The sequence below is a fragment of the Mangifera indica genome, chromosome 15 (genome assembly GCF_011075055.1).
Source record: "Mangifera indica cultivar Alphonso chromosome 15, CATAS_Mindica_2.1, whole genome shotgun sequence".
Taxonomy (NCBI): domain Eukaryota; kingdom Viridiplantae; phylum Streptophyta; class Magnoliopsida; order Sapindales; family Anacardiaceae; genus Mangifera; species Mangifera indica.
Window position 1 is genome coordinate 1,657,549 of NC_058151.1, and position 22,135 is coordinate 1,679,683.

Consider the following 22,135-nt stretch of genomic DNA (forward strand, 5'->3'; position numbering starts at 1 on the left):
CTGTTGATTCTGGCGCCATTAACTCGTGAATCAGATGCATTGTCTCCTGCTCTGCAAGGTGATTTCAGGCGTGTCCTAGAACTTGCACCTTCCCTCCTTGAAGAATTGATGAAGGTAACCTTCTCTAATTGTGGGTCATGTTCTCCAACCGGATACGATCATGATGAAGCTATTTGTGGGTGAATTATAATTTTTTAAAATATTTAAAAAGTTAATAAAAAATTTAAGGAGTTTAAAAATTTAAAAAGAATTGGAAGGTTAATATAAAATATTTAAAATTTTAATATATTTTTCAATAATTTTAAAAATAACATTTACATTCCTAAAGAATGGAATACAATTCAATATTTTAAGATTGTTATTTGGCTTCTTGAATGACATGTGGGAAGTTTGGCTTCGTGAAACATCGAGGGTCCAACGTTAATCCATCAAACATTGGATGGGAGATAGTCATTTATCCAGAACAGTGTGATTAGTGGTACAGTATTGCCACGTGTAAAAACATATACTCGATTGTAGTTAATGAGAATTTTGTCGTTGCATTTGATTGGTACCTCGCACGGTTGGACTCATCTTCCCACGACATCTTCCTGAGCTGGAGAGAATGCTTGTGCATCACAAAGTATCCCATAATTTCTAAAAAAGGAAATAAAAATAAAAATAGTATTTGATGCTGATGCCGATTGAATCAACCGTGGCCGTCCGATTTCCCGCCGGCGATAATTTCTGTTTCTCCTCTGCCTTATCTCGTAATTCTCTCGTTTTTTCAGTTTCTCTTTTAGTTTTCTCAGCAACCAAACATAGCTTTAAATTTTACAATTCCTAAACAATTTCGATTGTAGATTATCGTTCTCTCTCTACCTCAGAAGAAGTTTCCGGCGTCCACGTCACCTCACGACGGCTTGTGCATTCTGATTGCTTCAACACGCCTTGGTACTCTATCTTATTCCAACTCTCTATATTATAATTAGTTTTGTCAATGCGCTTTATTTAATTGCTAGAAGACTAGCAGTTGATAGAAAACGACTTGAAAATATCTTTGCAATGCGCAGAAGCACTAGAAAAAAAAAAAAGGGGACTCCTGAAAGAACATATTTGGGAGTGCTTTTGTAGAAAGTGTTTTCTGCAAAAGAAAATAGAAGCGCTTTTGAAAATTAGCTTGTCAAGTACTTTACCCGTCTAAATTGGTGCTTACTAAGTATTTCTGAACAAAGATAATCATAGATGTGCTTTGGATAGTATTCAAAAGCGCTCAGAAACAAACTATAAGTTTCTTAGTACCTTTTTATTGGTTGTAGATGTTAAAATGGCAATGAATGTGATGATTAACTTGCAGGACTAGACTTCAAAGATTAAATGGCAACTTCTTCACGAGAAGAACTAGTCTCATAAGGAATAGGACTTGAGCATCAGCTGAGCATTTGGGCTCAGCATCTGATCCAGTTAAGCAGAATGGGAGTCCACAGTATCATCCTTTTGAGGACGTTGCAGATTCAACGACGGAGAACAGTGGAGATGCTCATCTAACAGATGCAGAAACTACAAGGACCGTTATTGAGGTATCATATTGAATTGTCACAAAATTTTAAATGATAGATGACTTTTTAAACTCATGAATGTAGAAATCAGCATATTTAGATGTCTTACTAGGATACTATGCTTGAGTAGTATAGTTGCAAATTCTCAAATAAAATGCATTTGAAATCAGCTTCCTGAAACTCTTTGTTCTAATAAATGCTTTAAATTCACAACATTTATGGTATAGTCTGCTTTGCTGTTTTCAGATAGTTTGCATACCTAATGTTTCCTGTAGTGTGTCATCGCCAGGCAAATAGTAAGGCAACACTGATGTTTACAGATTTGATCATTGATGAAGTCCATGAGAATGTTATTTGGCCAGACTTGCCTTATGTAACTGATGAACATGGAAGTAAGTCAAGTTTATAATTTGTCACTCCCATGTATAGTTTTATCAGTTTGAGCTTGACTTCCTCATCAGGTGAACTGAAGAATTAGTATGATCTGGGATGTGTTATAGATATATACTTTCAAGTGCATGAGGAGGACATTATGCAAAGCCTAACTTCAGAGAATAACATTGTGGTATGGAATTTATTCTCCTGGATAGCATGCTCATCTGTGACATGCTTTTATGCAAAAACACTAACATAGGCATCACAAGTGATGTTTGGATGATGTTGGAGCTTGATTTTCAACAAAAAAGGCAGATTAATGTTGTCTGTCCTGATAAACAAAAATGAAATGCATATTCACTATTTTGGTTTTGACTGGGTACTATTTTGTCTTGTATTAAAGTCATTCAGAAACACAATTAAATTGGTATTGATACCTGTGCAATATTATCTTAGTTTACTGTTATGTGTTAGCACATATGCATTCTAATACCCTTGATTGTGTGTTTCTCATAGCTTACTAAGTTCATATTCAATGCAGCAAGTGATAATAGGCTTTGATACTACGGAAATGATGAAGGAGATGGAGTTATCAGGTACATCAGAAATTGCTTTTGGAATTGACGAGATTGAAGATGAAGATAGTGATGTTGAAGATGATGAGGATGAAGAAGAGGAAGATGACAGTTATGATGATGTGTGTTATCTTCTTGTTATCCAATTTATTTGGGATGTACCCTTTAAAAAAATTGTTGTAGCTGCATAGCAGGACTCAATATGTGTAAAGTTGTTGTTTGCAGGAATGGGTTAACGTTCTTGATGATGAAGATGAGAAACTTTGAGACTGGGCAAAATTGGATACTATGAGTTCTTCTCATCCTATGTATTTCGCCAAAAAGCTTGCTGAGGTAACTGTCTATTGTAATTTTTGGTTCTTTGTCTGAGCAAATGGAAATGGTTTTAAGAAGATAACCTCAAATTCATGTGTTTGCTATAATTGCATTTACTAATATTTCTTCATTCTGATTTTTATGTGCCACCTTGTAACATCTACTTCTTGTGAATAAAAAGTAATTCTGATTTACCATGTTGAAGTCTTTAGTTAGCTTTTCTCTTCTTTTTCTTTTTCATTTTATTTTTACATACAGGTTGCTTCAGGTGATCCTGTAGATTGGATGGAGGAGCCTCCAGCTGGACTTGCTATTCAAGGCTTCTTGAGGCCTGCATTAATTGAAGAAAACTCTAAGATCCAAAAATATATATCTAGCCATCAGTCTGTTACGTACCTGGTGATCTCAGAGGCGCTAATCCACGTGGACTTCCTCTCCGATCAATCTTGCCTGGTCGGTTGCGGTATTTCGCCTACAGACGGTTCCAGTCTTAGCCAGAACCCTCAACAAACAAGTTGTAGCACTAATGTAATGTGAAATTGCATGTGATGTAGAGAAACAAATAAAGAAAGTAAATATTGTATTGTTTCTTCTGGAATTGATTATAAAATAACATTCAGTCTTCTATTGATGTTCCATCGCAAAGTTAATACAACGAAAGTAAGAAATTGCAAAAGACGATACAATCGGGATCACAAAACCACAGATAAAAAACAAATAACTTTCCAGCCCTCTGGAGCTGGCCCTCCCTCTGATTCTTCTTACACTTCTCTCCTGTTTCCTCTTTCTTTTCTCCCTTATATCTTTTCTTCATAAATGCTTCTCCAATCTTGCACTGCCATCTCAGCTCCTAGTGTGTTGTTGGTCCCCTCTGTTAACCGTTTCTGCATTATACCTTTTCTGGGCGAATGATATTCTGTTGTCTCCTCTTTTTCTTGCCTTCTTCCATCTGTCCCTTTCAGCATGCTGCCAGTTGTCTCCTCATGAGGTCCTTTCCTGCTTTTCTTCCTTCTCACATATATTTTAACTCTAACATTGCCCCGCCCATCCAGAGGCACCTTGTCCTCAAGGTGTAATTGCGGAAAAATTCGTTGGAGATTTGAATATAGTTCCCAAGTGCATTCAAATTCAGGTAATTCTTTCCACTTAACCAGCAATTCCAGCTCACCCTGAGCTGAATAACGGTATTGCAATACCTTCTCTGGTTGTGCTATCAGTTCACCTTCCTCACTTAAACAAGCTGGTAATGGTTGGCTCTTCAAAGATGTCCCTAATTGCCTCTTAAGTTGGGACACATGAAAAACAGGATGGATCTTGGCTGTCTCTGGGAGTTGCAACTTATATGCCACCTGTCCAACTTTATCAATCACTTTATATGGGCCGTAGAATCTGGGGCTCAACTTCTCATTTGGGCGTGACGCCAATGAGCGACGGCGATATGGTTGAAGCTTGAGGAAAACTTCATCACCAATTTCGAATGAAACCTCTCTTCGATGTCTGTTGGCCTGCTGCTTCATCCGCTCCTGTGCTTTTTGCAAGTTGATCTTTAAGTCATCTAAAATTATGTTGCGTTCTCTAATCATTTGGTTCACCCCCTCCACTTTGGAACCTTCATCGACCCATCGAAGGAGTGGTGGTGGGTCACGTCCATAAACCGCTTTGAAAGGTGTCATGCCCATTGCGCTGTGGAAGGAAGTGTTGTACCAATATTCTGCCCAAGCCATCCATTCCGGCCACTTCTTCGGTTGTCTGCTGCAAAAACAACGAAGGTACGTTTCTAGACTTCGATTGACGACCTCCGTTTGTCCATCCGTTTGGGGGTGGTATGCTGACCCCCATTTGAGATACGTACCTGCAGCTTTGAAGATTTCTTTCCAGAAGTTACTCATAAAAATGCTATCCCGATCCGTTACAATAGAATTTGGAAACCCATGAAGGCGGACTATTTCTTTAATAAAAACTTCAGCAACTTCTTTGGCCGTAAAAGGACGTCGTAACATTAAGAAATGCCCAAATTTGGAAAGTCTATCAATAATCACTAGGATGGTGTCGACCCCTTTCACCTTTGGCAACCCCGTGATGAAATCCATAGATAATTCTTCCCATATTTGAGTTGGAATTGGCAGGGGTTGAAGAAGTCCTGCAGGTGACATGGCTTCATATTTCATTCGTTGGCACACTTCGCATTCAGCCACGAATTTTTTAATATCCTTGAGCATTCCCTCCCAATGAAAAATGGCTGCTATTCTTTTATAGGTTCTGATGAACCCTGAATGGCCACCTTGTGGAGTTGAGTGAAATTCTTTAAGAAACAATGGGATGAATGAGGATTCTCGGGGAATTACCAGCCTTCCCTTGTATAGTAATCTTCCTCTTTGCAAAGAATAATGTTGATGCCCAGTGGGATTACATATTACTTCCTGTATTAACTCCTGTAATTTTTTACTATGTTCGATCTCCTTCTGTAGGTTTTCTTCCTCTATGATTTTTGGCACAGAGATCGACCGAATTTCCTCAACAAATCTGGGATTTCTTGATAATGCATCCGCTGCCTTATTCTCACACCCCGGTCGATATACGATTTCGAAATCAAATCCTAACATTTTAACCAACCATTTTTGTTGATCATGTCCTGTAAGTCGTTGCTCGGTGAGGAATTTTAAACTTTTTTGATCTGTTCGGACTTTAAAATGCCTTCCTAAAAGGTAGTGGCGCCACTTTTGGAAGGCTAGGACTATAGCCATTAATTCCCTTTCGTACACCGATCTGCCCCGATTTCTGATTGACAAAGCTTTACTAAGGAACGCAATTGGTCGCCCCCCTTGCATCAAGACTGCTCCAACCCCGGTGCCTGATGCGTTCGTCTCTACGATGAATTCTTTAGTGAAGTCTGGCATAGCCAATACAGGTACTGTAACCATTGCTGTTTTGAGAGTCTCAAAGGCTTTTTGTGCCTCTGCATTCCAACAGAAAGAATTTTTCTTCAAAAGATTTGTCAATGGTTCAGCAATTTTACCATAGTCCTTAACGAATCGACGGTAGTACCCTGTCAACCCCAAAAACCCTCGAAGATCTCTAATGTCTCGTGGTTGCGGCCATCTTTCCATGTCCCTAATTTTTTTTGGATCTGCCTCCACTCCTTTCTGTGATACTATATGACCCAAATACTCCACTCTATCTTGTCCGAAACTGCACTTTTTCTTATTAACCAGTAATTGATGGTCTCTGAGCAAACTTAATACCACCCGAAGATGTTGCAGATGGTCTTCGACTCCCTTACTGTATACCAAAATGTCATCAAAAAATACGAGGACAAACCTTCTCAAATACGGCCTGAAAATCTCATTCATTATTCCTTGAAAAGTGGCGGGTGCATTCGTTAATCCGAAGGGCATAACTAGAAACTCATAGTGTCCGTCATGCGTTCGAAATGCGGTCTTTTCGATGTCCTCCTCCCTTACACGAACCTGATGGTATCCCGATTTGAGATCAATTTTACTGAACGTTACAGCGCCTGTTAATTCGTCTAGAAGTTCGTCGATAGTAGGCATCGGAAATTTATCAGGGATAGTAACTTTGTTTAATGCCCTATAGTCGACACAAAATCTCCACCCACCGTCTTTTTTTCGAACCAAAATGATGGGGCTTGCGAAAGGGCTAGTGCTTGGTCGGATCACCCCTGCAGAGAGCATTTCCTGCACAATCTTCTCAATCTCATTCTTCTGGTAATAAGGGTACCTATAAAGTCTTAAATTAGGTGGCTGTGCCCCACTAACTAGTCGGATGGCATGGTCACAATTTCTCTTTGGCGGCAGTCCTCGAGGTTCCCCAAAAATGTCCCTGAATTCTATTAGCAGTTCACCAATTTCAGGGTGCTCTGTCCCCTGTCCATATAAATTTTCCTCAGATGGCTTCAGCTCCACTAAGTAGCCTTCTTTTTCTTCATCAATGGCTTTAGTGAGTGATCGAAATGAAACCTCCAAACATTTCAACGACCAGTCTCCCTTCAATTCAACCCTTTTCCCTTCCCATGTAAACTTCATAGTTTGTTGCTTCCAGTTGGCCTTTACTTCCCCTAGTCGACTTAGCCAATCTACTCCCAAAATTACATCAACCCCTCCAAGGTGGAACGGAAGGAAATCTTGTTGAGTAGAGTGCCCTTGTATTAATAAAGTCAGCCCATCACATCTTCCTAATCCTTTCACTCTTCGACTGTCTCCCAACACCACAGCAAACTTAGTTGCTTTTACAGGAAGTTTCAATTCCTCCACGATTCTTTTTGCCACAAAGTTATGAGTTGCTCCGCTGTCAATTAAAACTACCACCTTTCTGCCTTCTAATTCCCCCATCATCTTCATCGTTTTGGGCAAATCCAAACCCACCACTGAACTCACGTTCAAATTGGTCTCCATCTCTTGCTCTTCGACCACAGTATCTTCCTCTTCTCCTCTTGCTTCTTCCTCCGTTTCATCCTCATCGGCGAGCATTATTCGAAGCTGTCGAAATCGACATCTATGCCCAGGCACATATCGTTCATCACATCGAAAGCATAGACCCTTTTCCACCTTTGCACGAAATTCTTCATCTGTGAGTCGTCGAAAATTTCCCTCTCTTCTTGGAAATGTCGTCGAAGCCCCCGAAGTCGCTGGAGCTCTGTGGGATGGGTTTACTGTAGTTTGCAGGGGAGTGTGAGGTGTTCTGCTGGTGGATGGCACATGGGAATTATTTGTGTGAGAATATGGGCCAGGTGGGTTTCCAGCTGGGTAATGTAATGTTCGGGTGTGTGTTAGGTTTGGGTTGTTCACTGAGTTGGCTGTTATGGAGGAGCTGGGTCTAGTGTTTGGGTGGGATCCAGATGGGCTGGACACGAAAGATATTGGGCTGGTTTGGTGGTGTGAAAAGTATCTGGTTGGGTTGGGTTGGTTCTGATTTCTCGGGTGGGTTCTCCCTTGTCGGATGACATACTTCTCGTCGATAATGACATTCTTCTTCTCAACTTGTTGTGCACGTTCCATCATGTCTTCCAGTGAGCGCGGATGAAATAGTTTTATCTCCGATCGAATCTCTTCGGTCAATCCGTTCATAAAAATCACCTGCTGTTTTTCTTCTGATAGCCCATCGACAGCCGCTGAAAGCAACTCGAATCGGCAGCGATACTCCTTCACTGAATGTATCTGTCGCAGAGAGAAGAGCTCCTCCTCTGGTGTTCGATCGTCAGGTGGTGGGAAACGACGTAGCACCTCGCTCTTAAACTCTTCCCACCCTTCAAATAACTGTCGTTTCTCCCTCCATTGTAACCAGTGGAGTGCGTCCCCTTCCATACAAACTCCCGCTGCCGTTAGCCTTTCTCTTTCTGTTAAGTGATTGACCTGAAAATACCGTTCCACCCTCGCCAACCAATCCAATGCCCCCTCTCCCTCGAACAGCGGCAAGTCTAGTCGACGGTACTGTAAATCTCTTCGGCTCTCCCCTATTCTCTCATCCCTTGATTCTCTGTGTGCTCCCCTTCCCCCTTCCTCCACCTCTTCAGTTCTCTCAGGTGGTGGTATGGATGGTTCTCTCCCTGGCGGTGAGTATGAAGGTGAAGGTTCCTGTTGCATTGGAGCCTTGCCTTTGTCCCCTCCCTCTTTGCCCAACGTGGCCTCTCTTAAATCTCTCAAGTATCCCTTAATCGCCTCCATATCTGAGCCTAGGTGGCCCATTCTGGAGTTCAACTCCCCCATCTGCGCCCTCATCTCATCCATCCCTTCTTTCATGGTGGTCACCTCTGTTTCTAACGTTTCAACCCGACTATCCATTCTCGTCATGTCCTGCTCTGATACCAAGTTGTTACGTACCTGGTGATCTCAGAGGCGCTAATCCACGTGGACTTCCTCTCCGATCAATCTTGCCTGGTCGGTTGCGGTATTTCGCCTACAGACGGTTCCAGTCTTAGCCAGAACCCTCAACAAACAAGTTGTAGCACTAATGTAATGTGAAATTGCATGTGATGTAGAGAAACAAATAAAGAAAGTAAATATTGTATTGTTTCTTCTGGAATTGATTATAAAATAACATTCAGTCTTCTATTGATGTTCCATCGCAAAGTTAATACAACGAAAGTAAGAAATTGCAAAAGACGATACAATCGGGATCACAAAACCACAGATAAAAAACAAATAACTTTCCAGCCCTCTGGAGCTGGCCCTCCCTCTGATTCTTCTTACACTTCTCTCCTGTTTCCTCTTTCTTTTCTCCCTTATATCTTTTCTTCATAAATGCTTCTCCAATCTTGCACTGCCATCTCAGCTCCTAGTGTGTTGTTGGTCCCCTCTGTTAACCGTTTCTGCATTATACCTTTTCTGGGCGAATGATATTCTGTTGTCTCCTCTTTTTCTTGCCTTCTTCCATCTGTCCCTTTCAGCATGCTGCCAGTTGTCTCCTCATGAGGTCCTTTCCTGCTTTTCTTCCTTCTCACATATATTTTAACTCTAACACAGTCCCACAATGCTGATATTGATCAGGTTGGGAGAATTGTAGATAATGAGCCAGAAAATCTTCATGTATTCAATGGTTATAGGCATGGATCAGAGTCATCCACTGACAATTTGATCTCTGAAGAAGAGCCAAAGAAGGTTGATATCCCAATGAATGGGACTTCATTTTACAAGTTGGAGATGATTAAAATTCATCTCATTTTGGCACATGGATACCGGGTATATAAGATGTTTCTGTATTTATAGCTGTGTCGTGACGAGATAGTTTTCTTATCAAGTTTTGTATAATGTTGAAACATGTTATTAGCGACATCTTGAAGTAAAGCCTCTTCGTCTGGATCATGGTATTTACTCTTTTATCAGCAAGCATAATGGAATGCTGATATGGTTCTTAGAAATGATCTAAAGTGGTTCATGGGATAACAAAGAGTAATTCTGCTATAGTGATGTTGCTTCCTTGTTTTGGTTCTTACTATAATCTTACAGTAAGACGATTCTATCATTTTGATAACTGATAGTAGTTTGATATTTCAGGCCCTAAATTAGATCATTTGCTGAGGGTTTTTTTTTTTCATTTCAGCATTTTCCTCATTTGTTGTACTTGAGGAATTTCAGGAGTTACTATTAGGTCTAATGGAGAACTGCACATGGAATTGTTAATCAAGAGAGAATTGTTGCCCCTTTGTTGCTTTTGATGATCTCTTTACAATTTCTTGAATATGAGCTGTTGCTTCCGTGTTAGAAATAGACTTTGACTTGCTTGAAGATAATTGTTTGACTCTGCCTCTCCATAGGCTATTGTTGAAGTAGAAGATGTCAGGAAAGCTCAACCTGATGCTATTGTGCACTCAGCAGCCAAAATTATGTCTTGTCTGAAAGCTGGTGGAGAAAAGACCACACAAGCTCTCAAATCTCTGTGTTGGAGATCCAAGGGTATTCAAGTAGAGGTAATATGATTTGCTGATCAAATTCTTAAATTTTTTGGACGAATGAGTAGATTCTTTGTGCAAATGATTGAACTGTTTTCATATTTGACATGTTGGGTTACATGTAATTCTATCTGCTCTTAGGTGCTGGAGGTGGGCAATTCCCTAAAAACACCTTTCAATATCTCCCGCAACTTTTGTACAATTTGTAGGCATTTGAACATGTTAGAGTTTGATTAGTTATAAAAGAATTGAAAGAACCTAGGTTGCCTTCAACTGTTCAAAAAAATAATGCTTTCTACCTTAGAACATGTACTTTGATCTTTCATAGAGTTTTTGAAAGGATGTAGGCTATCCAGCGCTTTAGAAGGTCATCATGCTTGCTAAGTTATATTGCATGTAGGCTTTTCCAAATTAGAGAAGAACGTATAATATTTTTTTCACCTTCCAAGTCCTTTTTTTAAAGATTTGTGAAGTTCTTTAATTGATTTAATATCTAGTTTCCTTTGCAATTAACATCAGGAGGCAGCACTTATTGCTGTAGATTCTCTTGGATTTGACTTGAAAGTTTGTTCAGGAACACAAATCCAGACATTGCGGTTTGCATTTAAGACACGGTATGCCAAAATAATTTTCTGCTTCTTTTCAATATCTTTAGCTTGTTTTGGGTGGAAAACTATTTTCAAAATACTGCAGTCTGCATTCAGCGTCTCAACTAGATATTAGAGCCTTCTAAATGCCTATGTTTGGGCAGAGATGAATGTTTATGTCATATCTTGGTCCAATAACTTGACTTACTATCAAAATATTGTCTGTTTCGGGCACATAGTCTCATAATTTTGTTTTTGAGTTTTGCAACCCAATTGGAATGTTCATACATACTCAACATATTTTTCATGTTTTGTTGATATAATGTTTGTTTAGAGGTATTTCAATTTGACTCGTCTACTCTATCATACCACCCATGTTTTGTTGTCACAGTTTAAAAAAAAACTTACCACAAGTGCCCAAGCCCTAGAAATGATCTAGATAATTTGGACGAAACCGACCAAGCATAATATTTGGGCAGTGTTAAAGTTTTCTTGGAAGTCGCTAGCTCAATGCATTTTCTATGTTACAATCTCCTTTCTGAATAGAATATCCAAAGTCAGGAAGTTTTATGGGTGCCAATAATTTTCGCTTTACAGGCGACTTCAGAGTATAGTGCAGAAAGACAGCTTAATGACCTACTATTTCCCAGGGATCAATCCAAAGCCACAAAAAAATAAACAGACATAACAAAATGATGCCTGCATCAAAATTTCATTGATTTTTGGATGTTCTTTTTACATTCTTGTGCCAAATGCTCATTATGGCCAATTTATGTATTTATCAAATGCTAGCATAATACGTGAATCCATTCTTTTCATAGTGTTGCCTGTGTTGATTTGCCTCTCGTCGGTGCTAAATTTTTTGTGGCATGAAATATAAAATTGTTAAGTTAATTCGATATTATTTGCACATAATGTTAGTGTCCGTTTGACATGACTTATAATTATTAAATTAAGATTATAGATATGACTGATTATGTGATAATCAATTCTTTCATGTTTGGTACTGCATATATTTGTATGATTTTTCGTGTGCCATTTTGAGCAGCAAGAAAAGTAGTGACTCAGAATCAACGGACATGACGACTGTGCTCTGCTTTTCAATTCTCCTTCTGGTAATTTTACCATTATTCATATTCCACCAATTTTCTCATATTTGCTTCGTTTCCCAATCACATGAATATTAAGCATAATTAGGATTTTTAATATTTTATTTTAAAAAAACACTTCTTATATGATACATATTAATAAGTTTTCGATACACAACCAAAAAAACCCTAATCATTCCTGCCAAGTTTTAGAAAATTTTCGTATACCATTTGGGCTGCAAGAACATCCACCACGCCAGACCCAACAGCCTTGAACACTGTGATCTCCTTCTCATCTCTTCTTCCAGTTTTAGCCCCTTCAATCAGCTCCACCAAATTTCCCACAACGTCTTCCTTTTCAATCACCTTTCTCTCAAAAGCACCCACAAGTTCACCAGCTTCCACCAAAGCCCCTTCATTATCCACAAAAACTCTCCCTCTTCTTATGGCCTCATCATCACATTCCCTCATACTATGCTGAAACGACCCAACCAAATCAAGATGAGCCCCCACCTTTAATCTCTCCCCTCTCACCAACGCCACCTCAGAATTTGTCGCACAGCTCACAATATCACCCATTTCAATTATCCCCTCCAAGTTTTCATCACTTTCAAAACACACCCCCTTGTATTCATCCCTCTTCCTCAACTCCGCAGCCAAATCGCTGGCCTTCTTCATCGTTCTGTTCCATATTATCACTCTCTGCAAACCGGGTCGGGCTGCTAAGTGGGCCTTGATCAAATGGGGCGCCAGAGCGCCTGCACCTACCATAACAAGGATTTTGCTGTCTTTTCTCGCTAAGATCTTCGACGCCAAGCCGGAGACACATGATGTTCTGTAAAGAGTCAACACTGTGCCATCCATGGCGGCGAGGGTTTGGCCGGTGGTAGAGCTGAAGAGGACGTAACTGCCGTGAATTCCGGGTAAGTTTAGGGCGGAGTTCTGGGGGAAGTGAGTGACAAGTTTGACGCCCATGTAAGGGAAAGAGGGGGAGGAAGACCAGGAGGGCATGAGGAGGAGAGAGGAGGAAGGTGAAACGTTGTAGTTTTGACGGAGTGGTGTGTGGATTGTCGATGAGACTTTCGGGAGAGAAGAGTGGAAGTGTTGGATGAGAGATTTGTGGGTTAGGATTGAGTGGATTGAATCGGCTGAGATGAAGACTGGATTGGCTGAGTTGGGATATGAGTCATTGGAAGCCATTGATGAGAGAACTGAGGAACTGGGTTGAGCAGTTGAAGAAGAAAATTGGGAAGGAGACCAAGACTTGGCGGCCTTATATAGCCTGTGACTTGTCAGGACCGGACTGTGGGCCGGTTTCTGGTTGAACCGACGGAAACAGTGATTATAACTACGAGTTCCATAAGTGGAATACAATTTTTTTTTTCTAATAAAAATGGAAAATTGAAAACGAATACGAAGCTCCTTTAGATGGAAAAAAAAAAATCTTAATATCAAAACTTGAATTAGAATTCAAAATTATTCAAAACATTGATTTATTAATTCGTATAGAATTAAATTATATACTAAAACTCTTAGGTCGTGATTGGTTTGAACTAAAAATAAAAATTATTTAAAAAATTATTAATTATAAATTATTATTATATTTAATAAAATTAATAAATATAAATCATTATTATATTTAGTTTGATATAATAAAAAGAAATTCTTTTACTTAAATGTTATTAGTTATAATTTTGTAAAACATTTTTCATAAAACTTTGTATAATTAATTGAAAATACAAGTATTTTTATCTTATCAATTAATAAAATTAAAATTAAAATTATAGTAAATTCAAAATTAATTTAATAATCTTTTAATAAATAAGTTAAAAATAATAATCAAATAACTAGGGTAATTTTTAAATACTCTTAACGAATTGCCCCCTAAATTTCGTTGCTGGCTTGTCTTCTTTTCCCCTCGTTCTTTTGCATTCTATATCTAATTCATCTATTAATAAAATAATAATAATTTATTTATAAATGATTCAATGTTAATAAATACAAATAAATTAACATATTATCATATAAATAAACTATTTTAAATTAAAAATAAAATAAATAATTAACTTATTCAATTACATGATAACACATTAACTTTATATTAATTAATACTCATACTTGTACCAATCTAACAAACTAAAATAAACATAATTTTGCCCTCATCTTTAACTATTCACTAAAACCCTAAACTAAAACGTTAACCCTAATATTGTCTAACTCTCTTTAGTTTGTAATGCCACCCTTTTGATTCTTACTCTTTGTATTATCAAAATCGACCATCCCACTTATTTTGTTATTAACTTTCGTTTTACTTTTTTTTAGAGTAATATTATATGTACCTATTTTTAATATACAAATATACATATACTTATATATGTTATCATATGATTGAATGTTATTTTATTTTTATTTCAAAATTATCTAATCGTATAATAACACGTATTAAATGTATACTTATTTGTGTATTCAAAGTGAGAGTGAATCAAGTCTAAGGCTTATACAATAACAAGTCTTATGAGTTGGAATAGCCCACAATCCAACTATATATATATAGGGTCGAACTAGCCCACAGGTCTTGTGTCTAGCTCTAAGGTCTGACTCAGCCTCTTACAATAATAGACCAAACCCTCCCAACTGGGTCATTTTCCAGTGCTTTAGGCCTACTAGATCCATTTAACACCTAATTGTAGTTAATCTCATTTGCATACCAAAGCAGTTTAAATCTATATAATTTGTCATATATACACAGAATCAAATTATGCAAACTAAGAAGGTTCATGTAATGTCCCATGCAAATACATTTTTGCTTACCTCAATTCTAACAACAATCACAACTCAATTATCAAAATAACAACCAAATTCATCAAATTCAACCTACAAACATAAAACCCTAACTTAAAAAAAAAAAAAAAACCTTAAATAATTGTGTCAACACAAATATTTGTCATTAAATTTGTATAATGTAACAAAGAATTGTCACAACTAAACTTCTTTCCGATTTTGCACAATCAAAATCACTTCAAATTTTAAAAAAGTGGCTAAAAAAATAGAAGACAAGATTTTCTAAAAAATAAACTGAGAATGATTGAAAATTCAATTTATATATAAAGATCATTCTGTAAACCTTGAATTTGATGGTTAAATAGCCTAAATATAAAAATGAGAGATGTAATTATTTCTGTAAAACTTTTAAAAAATTGTTATTGTAATTAATATCTCACTAAAATTCCAAGAAAACAATAAGATATTAAATAAACTGGATTTTATCCTAATTGCAAGCTGATATATGCTAACAACTTAAGAAAAGTTCTTATGAGAAAGTAGTTAATCCTTGTTAAAGTTTGAACTCAAATTGATTATTTTGAATTCTAACTAAGCTTGAATTAATCATCTACCCCCTAATTAAGGTGTTATAACATGTTTAGCCTTGTACAATATAAGATGTACACAAAAGTTTTATTCATTGCAATTCTACATTTTTACAATTACATATTTTACTTCCCCTGGAAGTTCTGGGTGCCTTATTTCTCCTTCACTCTGTAGAACTCACTTTCATCTCTAAGTGATTCACAACTTCTGGCCCATTCTATATCAGCCATCCGTCAGAAGGTTGAATAATTACCTTACTCTGAATTGAAGTGCATTAGCTCTGCTTGAGATGCAGTCTCCTCAGCAGCCATCCACCAGCTATCATCTTCATCATTATCAATGTTCACCTGCTTGTAACATGTAAGAGACAGATACCAAAATAATAATAATAATAATAACTCGACATGTTTTATTGTTCGATGACATGTGAGCTTCAAAATTATTTCAACTTTCAGCTTCATTCAAGGTTACAGAACTTGTATCACTAAACAGTTGATGCTTGAGAAAAAGAAAAAGAAAAAATCTTATTGTTGTTTTCGACATAAAACAAGCAATCAGGTGAACTAAAATGGCTATAAAAGAGCCATATACTAACCATGTTGACGATGTCACATGCTTTGTGCTTGTTCTCAATATCATTGGCAAGATTTATGGCTTCAATCCACCAAGAATCTTTATTGCAGCTCTCTGGATTGTCTTCATTGTAGTAACTCATATCCAGTTCCCTGCAATTTTTTACAAGGTGGTATTCGATATTATTATTTGTCAATCCTTCATGCTGCATCATCTGTCCCAAACCAGAGGAATACATAGAATCAGGGATGCAGTCCATTGGAATTGGCCGAAGAGGAGATCGGTAACCTGATGCCATGAAAAATTGATTTAAAATTCATCATCCCTGCACTGAGAGGATGTGAAAAGTGAAGAATGATCCTGTACCTTTGCAATCTGGATCATAGCATTTCTGGTAATAAACAGCCCTTCTCAGATCAACAACATACATCACTGAACAATTAAAAAGTTTATCTGTATTAGCAGTGCCTTACATCTTTAACGGAAAACAAATTGAAGTGCTAGGCAATGCGGAGCTTTTAACTGCAAACATCTTGTGAGATGAGAGGTTATGAAATGTGAAGATTACAGGAAAAGTTGAGGATTACTTCAGAAAAAAAAAGAACATTCATCAATAAGTTTAATTAGTTAAACTAAAACTACAGTACAGTGATACGTGTATAACTAACAGACATGAATATAGAATTTACCATGATTGCTTTTATGCTGTCTTCCAATTCGCTCACAGTATCTATTTCTTGACATACTGTAGACAATCAATCCATACTCTGAGAACCAATACCAGCTCCTTATTTTTCCTATATTTCAACAACTCATTAATAAGGTGATAAAGAATTGTGAGAAAATAGTATTTGATATCCATATTGTTTTCTTTACACATTTTTTCTTCATTTTTAAAGCATGAACATGTTGAAAAAGAGTATGACATTTAGTATATATAGGAATGAGTTTGTATCATATTCCTCTTGATACATGAAAGAAAATCAGATAGATTTCAAGCTAAATTCCACCTGGACACTAGTTCTTCGCGGCATAACATAACTAGCTAGTAACACTAGAACTAATGTTACCACTAATTAACAATAACCATAGGATAATAATGAAGTCCAAAATTATTTAATAAGCCAAATAAGAAATTAGTTTTTAGATTTCCTCATCCAGAACATGTTCAACTATGACGACAGAGTCCAAAATTCAAAATAAGAGATTGAAAGATGGTACCAGATACATCTCCAATTGATGCAATACATTCTATAAATTTGTCCAAAGTTGGGAATGGTGACTTTCCCGTGAAGTAAGTGCTTGACACATCACTTAAGCAGGAACTCAATGCTAATTCTTCAGAAGTGCGACAATATTTTCCAAAATTATTATGTAGCTGCAATAGAAAAGAATTTATTCATTTATGGATATGTTATGTCGAGATCCAAAAGGTACAATCTTATGGAGAAATATGAACAATAGCTTATCCATGCAATGAGGTAGCTTGACAGTGAAACGAAAGCAGAGTCTGAACAAACCTCTGTATCAAATTGCAGGGTTTTAACACAATCTAACTCCAATTTGCAGACTAAACGTTTGTTGCAGTCAGCATCAATATTGCAGATCAAAGATGCCATGAACATGTCTTCTTCACACTGTTATTAGTGGCATATCTTCAATTATTTCAAGCCGAAGGGTAAAAAAAAAACACTAATGAGGATGATAAATTTCATGGTTAAAACTCAGCATGCCCTGGATGACATCATCTCAAACCCATACAACTCATCCTATATGTAGAGAGTGAAATTGAGCAATAATTAATATTATTGTGTTTTCTTTTCGAGAAACGATGCAGCTTTCATGTTTGGGGGCGAACAGTACCATGGGAGCACCAATAGAACTACCGCACTGATTTTAGCTATGCTTAAAGAAAGAAAGAAAGGAAATTACTAAAATAACATTATAAATTCTTTGATACAAAAATATCATACCATGCCCTTACATCTGAAACGCCCAGTAGGTAGAAGGAAAGAATTCTTCCCTGCCTTCGAAGATAGAGCTAAACGAAAGCAACGATTTCTGGAATACACAGCAGTGTCCACAAAAAGTTGGCTTGGGGACTCATCAGAGCTCGAATCTTTCTTTATGAACAGTTTTTCAAACTTTTCATCTCTTTCTCTTGCTCTTCTTATCCGAGAGCATATCTGATAAAATGTGATCACTTAGGGAATATAGTTGATATCTCTACAGAGAAAAGAATACTCCATCAACTAACGAAGATTCCTACAGTGAGGCTACAGAGAAAGCAGAATTTGTATAGCCTTATACTTAGTAAATTCAAAGTCGATAGTCCAAAATGAACTGTAAGAAGAAAATAATTCAGTTTCAACAGCCATCTTCAGATGGAAGTTCGAATGATTACACAAAACTATATTTATTACAAAGTAGACAGTCAATAGTATAAGATACCTCAGTAACAAATGCACCTGCATGTGAGTTGTCCTTGAAAGCAGTCTTTGGCATTCGAATAATCAAATGACGAGAGAATTTTTCTGAACATAAGTATCATTAGACTTATTAATCGAGTTTAACCACCACAAAGCTCATCTTGAAAGACAATGCAAAGCTCTGTACTTCTTGAGTAAAATATTAGTTTAGTAATGTGTAATCTAATATAGAAGACATTTCAAACAATAATGGAGTAAATATTATGCACCAAGTAGAATATCATACCCGTAGTAGAGGAATCAAGCTCTATTATCCAATCTTCATTTCCTTCAATAGAGTATTTGTCAAGCAATGCTTCTAGAGTGATTGATATCAACAAATCAACCATTTCATCTCCATCTTTTTCAGGATTATCTCTCTTATTGAACTCCAAATCAAAATAAAGGTGACAGGGAAAACCCTGGAATCAACCCATCGTCAAAGTGTGAGAACAGACACATAAATATTAGCTTTCTTCACAAATAAAGTCAAGCGCACAATAGATCTCAGTGCACTGATGATGAAGCGTAAAGGAGTTTGTTTCTAGTATCCTGATTTTGCACCATCTTAAAATGTCAAACCTTTAAGTGTTTTCTAGCATATTTTTTGTGTCCCCCAAATTAATGGTCTACTTTTGATAGACAGAATATGGATTACATAGAAGAGAACAAGAAACTGTTACTTATGGAACCTTTTTTATAGGTTCCGCAAGACCAATCATGTCTTGACTAGAATATAATCACCTATTTCCTATTATATGTATGTGTTTGTGTGTGTCATTTGCAGAAGGGATTTGGCAACTTTCACCTCCTGAATCACTTCATAATGATGACGAAATTTTGGGTCCATGATTTTGTACCTAAAATTTAAAGAATCAACACGAGAATAAAATAAAGTTCCTCAATTGATGATAGAGATGTATAACTAGACAAAGAATAAAAAAAACATAGAGACCTCTGCCAGAATTCCTCATATGTTGAAACAAGAAACCTTCTCTGTCCATTGAAATGATCTTGATAACTATATATATGTACATTTGTATGACCTCTCGCAAACTTCATTGCTTCATCTTGCCTTGGAAAGGTAGCCCATACTTCCTTCCTGAACAAACATACAATCAGAGTCAGGTAATAGTGTTAAAAGTACCCTAAAGTTAACAGCGACACATTACCTAATGATATTGAAAAATGCTTGAAGCAGGAAATAGTAGATGCTGAGCTGAAAAATTACCTTAAGTCTGATTTATCCTCTTCAGAGAGATCAACACGTATTTCACGCAATAATCGCAATAAGCTCGATGGTCTTTTTGGAGGCACACCATGCGGAGTCCCATAGAATACAACAGGAGAAATCTGCTTGCCACAGCTAGATTTGTTCGCTTTAACCATTGGCAAACCAAGCTGAAAAAATAACAATATATAATTCAATCAAAACTCTGCAATTGACTTAAGATCAAACCTCCCACAAAAGAAACCAAAAGGGTAAACATCAAAGATGGATTTATAATCACTTCCATTATTCATTGTTAACTCAAACAAGCTAAATTTTATTACTTCAAAGGAAGAAGGGTGTATCATCGTAAAGTACAGTAGTGAAGAAGAAAAATCTGCATAAGTCAGGATATGAATCTTATAAAATTACACTAGTTCTCTTCTCGGAAATAAATGAGATTTGAGGATTCAAAGATTTACTTAACTAGAATTATTAATTTGACCTTTACTAAAACATTATAAAAAAACAAAAAAAGCCTAACTCACCAACACTTACTTTTTCCGGAAAGAGTGTTATATCAGTTTCAGTTGTCTTTCCACAGCCGGTTGATCCTGGAGATGGAGTACCTGAAGTCGTACACACCTCAAGCTTTGTGCCTTCTTGCTTCGGTTTGATTTTTCTTCTTTTTCTTTCTATCATGGCTGAAGCTAAGAATTCATCAAAAATACCAAAATCAAATCATTAATTTTTTTTTTTTAAAATATTAAGGAACACAGCTTCATTCAAGCACAATTGAAATGGCGCAGCAACTCACACAATTAAACGGTTGAAATGCATTCATAATCAGCATTTAGTAACTGGTAATCAAATTCAGATCCTGGTATATTAAATACAGATTAAAGTTTTTTTCCCTTTAATTATCATAAAGTTGAACTACGCTAACCACAATCAAAGAAACACGCAGACACTCGATCAATAACCAATCTTGTAAATTACAGTTCACGTCAAAGCCCTAATTGTGATCAAACAAGAACTTACGTGGAGGAGAAACGCCGCATTTGAAGCATTGAAAGAGTCGATCAACGTCGTCCATTGAGTTCGGCGGTGTTCGATGAAAATTTTGTTATTTTTTTGAAGGGGCCGACTCTGGAGGGAAATTTTGGTGCCTAATCCACATTTCCTTATTTTCAAAACGGTGAACAGTTCAATAGAATTGAGTTTAAATGAAAGGAGATGTATTTCCATATATACCCCTGTGAGTAATTTAAATTTACAAATATGTAAATCTTTTACTCAAATTGCCTAGATAACCATAAAACTAAATGAAATGAACTTTATTCCCCCTAGTTATAGATGACAACAAAGGCAAGAGAGGCGAATATCTTAATCCTTATTCTTGTTTCAATAGAAAAATCTATTTTCGTCTCTGTTTTATCCTTAATATGAAAATAATAGAAAATTTTTCTTCCATTCTTATAAAAAAAAAATTTTCCCTTCTTCCACTCCCCTTTTTAAAAAGGAAAATTTTTCGTACTTTTTTTTTTATATCCTCTTAACAAATAATAAAATATTTATTAAGTGTTAAAAAATATTTATAAAATTTTTAAATTTTAAAAAGTAATTTAATATATAAAAGTTGATATATATAAAAAATGAGATCAATAGAGGAGATGATAGTTCTGAGATATTATCTCCGATGTCTATCCCCAACAAGAGAGTTATTGTTTATAACGGCGTCTTACTTTGTCCACGGGACTTGAATGCTTCAGATTCTGAGCTCTAGAAAAGTTGACGGTTCAGAGACTGAGATTGAAGTTGCAGTGGTTAAAAGCTGATGCAGACATGCTAGGGAAATTACGTTAGATTTCTAAGAAGAAAAGCAGAAGGCATGTTTAAATAAACAGAAACAATAGCAGAATCTCAGAGAGATTGACAAAGAAAGAGTTAAAGAAGGAAACCTATTCTATTCAAATTTCATCACCTTATATTCTCCTTGTGCAAGTGCGACAACAAGTACTGGTATGCCAACTTAATCCCATGATTAGTGAAGGTGGATGACAAACCTGATACTGACTCCGCCGTCTTCCGCCGTGATTGGCTTCTGAAATATTTTAACTTCGAATAATTGTTTTAATGCAGCCGCGGATGGCGTTGGTTTAGTTCAAAGCAATCACTTTTGCTGATCGAGCGGATCCAAATTTATAGTAATTTAGTGAGAATTTGTTCCTTACCATAAATCTACAAATGCTGACTCAAAAAGGTGTATTATATATAGTAAACAAAATGCCCTATAATGATAGAAAATGACATTCTCCTTCAAGAATCCAAATTGCGATTGAATGTAACGAACTTGAGTTGAACCTCTAGTTCAACAGTTGAATTCGAGTTTGAAGGTTTATTAATGATTCATCATTTTAACTCTTTTTTTTTTCGTGATTCTTCTTTTTTCGATTCTCTTATTTGTATTTTTCTCTATTATTACTGTTTTTCATTTAAACTGAATCAAGTTCATTTTTTTGAATTCAAGTTAGGTTCAAACTAACTTTTATTCAAATTCTCTTCGGTTTGAATCCACCCTATTATTTGGCTTTTGTGTTAGTCTCTGGGTTAATCAGGATCATTTTCTTGA

The 22,135-nt window shown here is 36.6% G+C and overlaps 2 protein-coding genes and 1 pseudogene across 2 annotated transcripts; 1 reads left to right on the top strand and 2 right to left on the bottom strand.

Annotated features, from left to right (window-relative positions):
* The first annotated feature begins 523 nt into the window (after positions 1 to 523).
* Positions 524 to 11,613, top strand: LOC123197749 (annotated as a pseudogene).
* Positions 11,614 to 11,978: 365 nt separating this feature from the next.
* Positions 11,979 to 13,273, bottom strand: LOC123197750 (protein SAR DEFICIENT 4). Its single transcript, XM_044612122.1, has one exon. It carries the CDS (start codon positions 13,081 to 13,083, stop codon positions 12,073 to 12,075), a length of 1,011 nt encoding a protein of 336 aa, XP_044468057.1. The 5' UTR covers positions 13,084 to 13,273; the 3' UTR covers positions 11,979 to 12,072.
* Positions 13,274 to 15,285: 2,012 nt separating this feature from the next.
* On the bottom strand, positions 15,286 to 20,693 carry LOC123197620 (DNA-directed primase/polymerase protein). The gene is made up of 14 exons (XM_044611947.1): positions 20,545 to 20,693; positions 20,062 to 20,213; positions 19,525 to 19,694; positions 19,249 to 19,395; positions 19,102 to 19,153; positions 18,541 to 18,715; positions 18,277 to 18,359; positions 17,799 to 18,011; positions 17,346 to 17,462; positions 17,047 to 17,203; positions 16,515 to 16,622; positions 16,192 to 16,257; positions 15,848 to 16,113; positions 15,286 to 15,599 (listed from the first exon to the last, which is right to left on the bottom strand). Exons 1-14 carry the CDS (start codon positions 20,597 to 20,599, stop codon positions 15,507 to 15,509), a joined length of 1,854 nt encoding a protein of 617 aa, XP_044467882.1. The 5' UTR covers positions 20,600 to 20,693; the 3' UTR covers positions 15,286 to 15,506.
* Between the last annotated feature and the right edge of the window lie 1,442 nt (positions 20,694 to 22,135).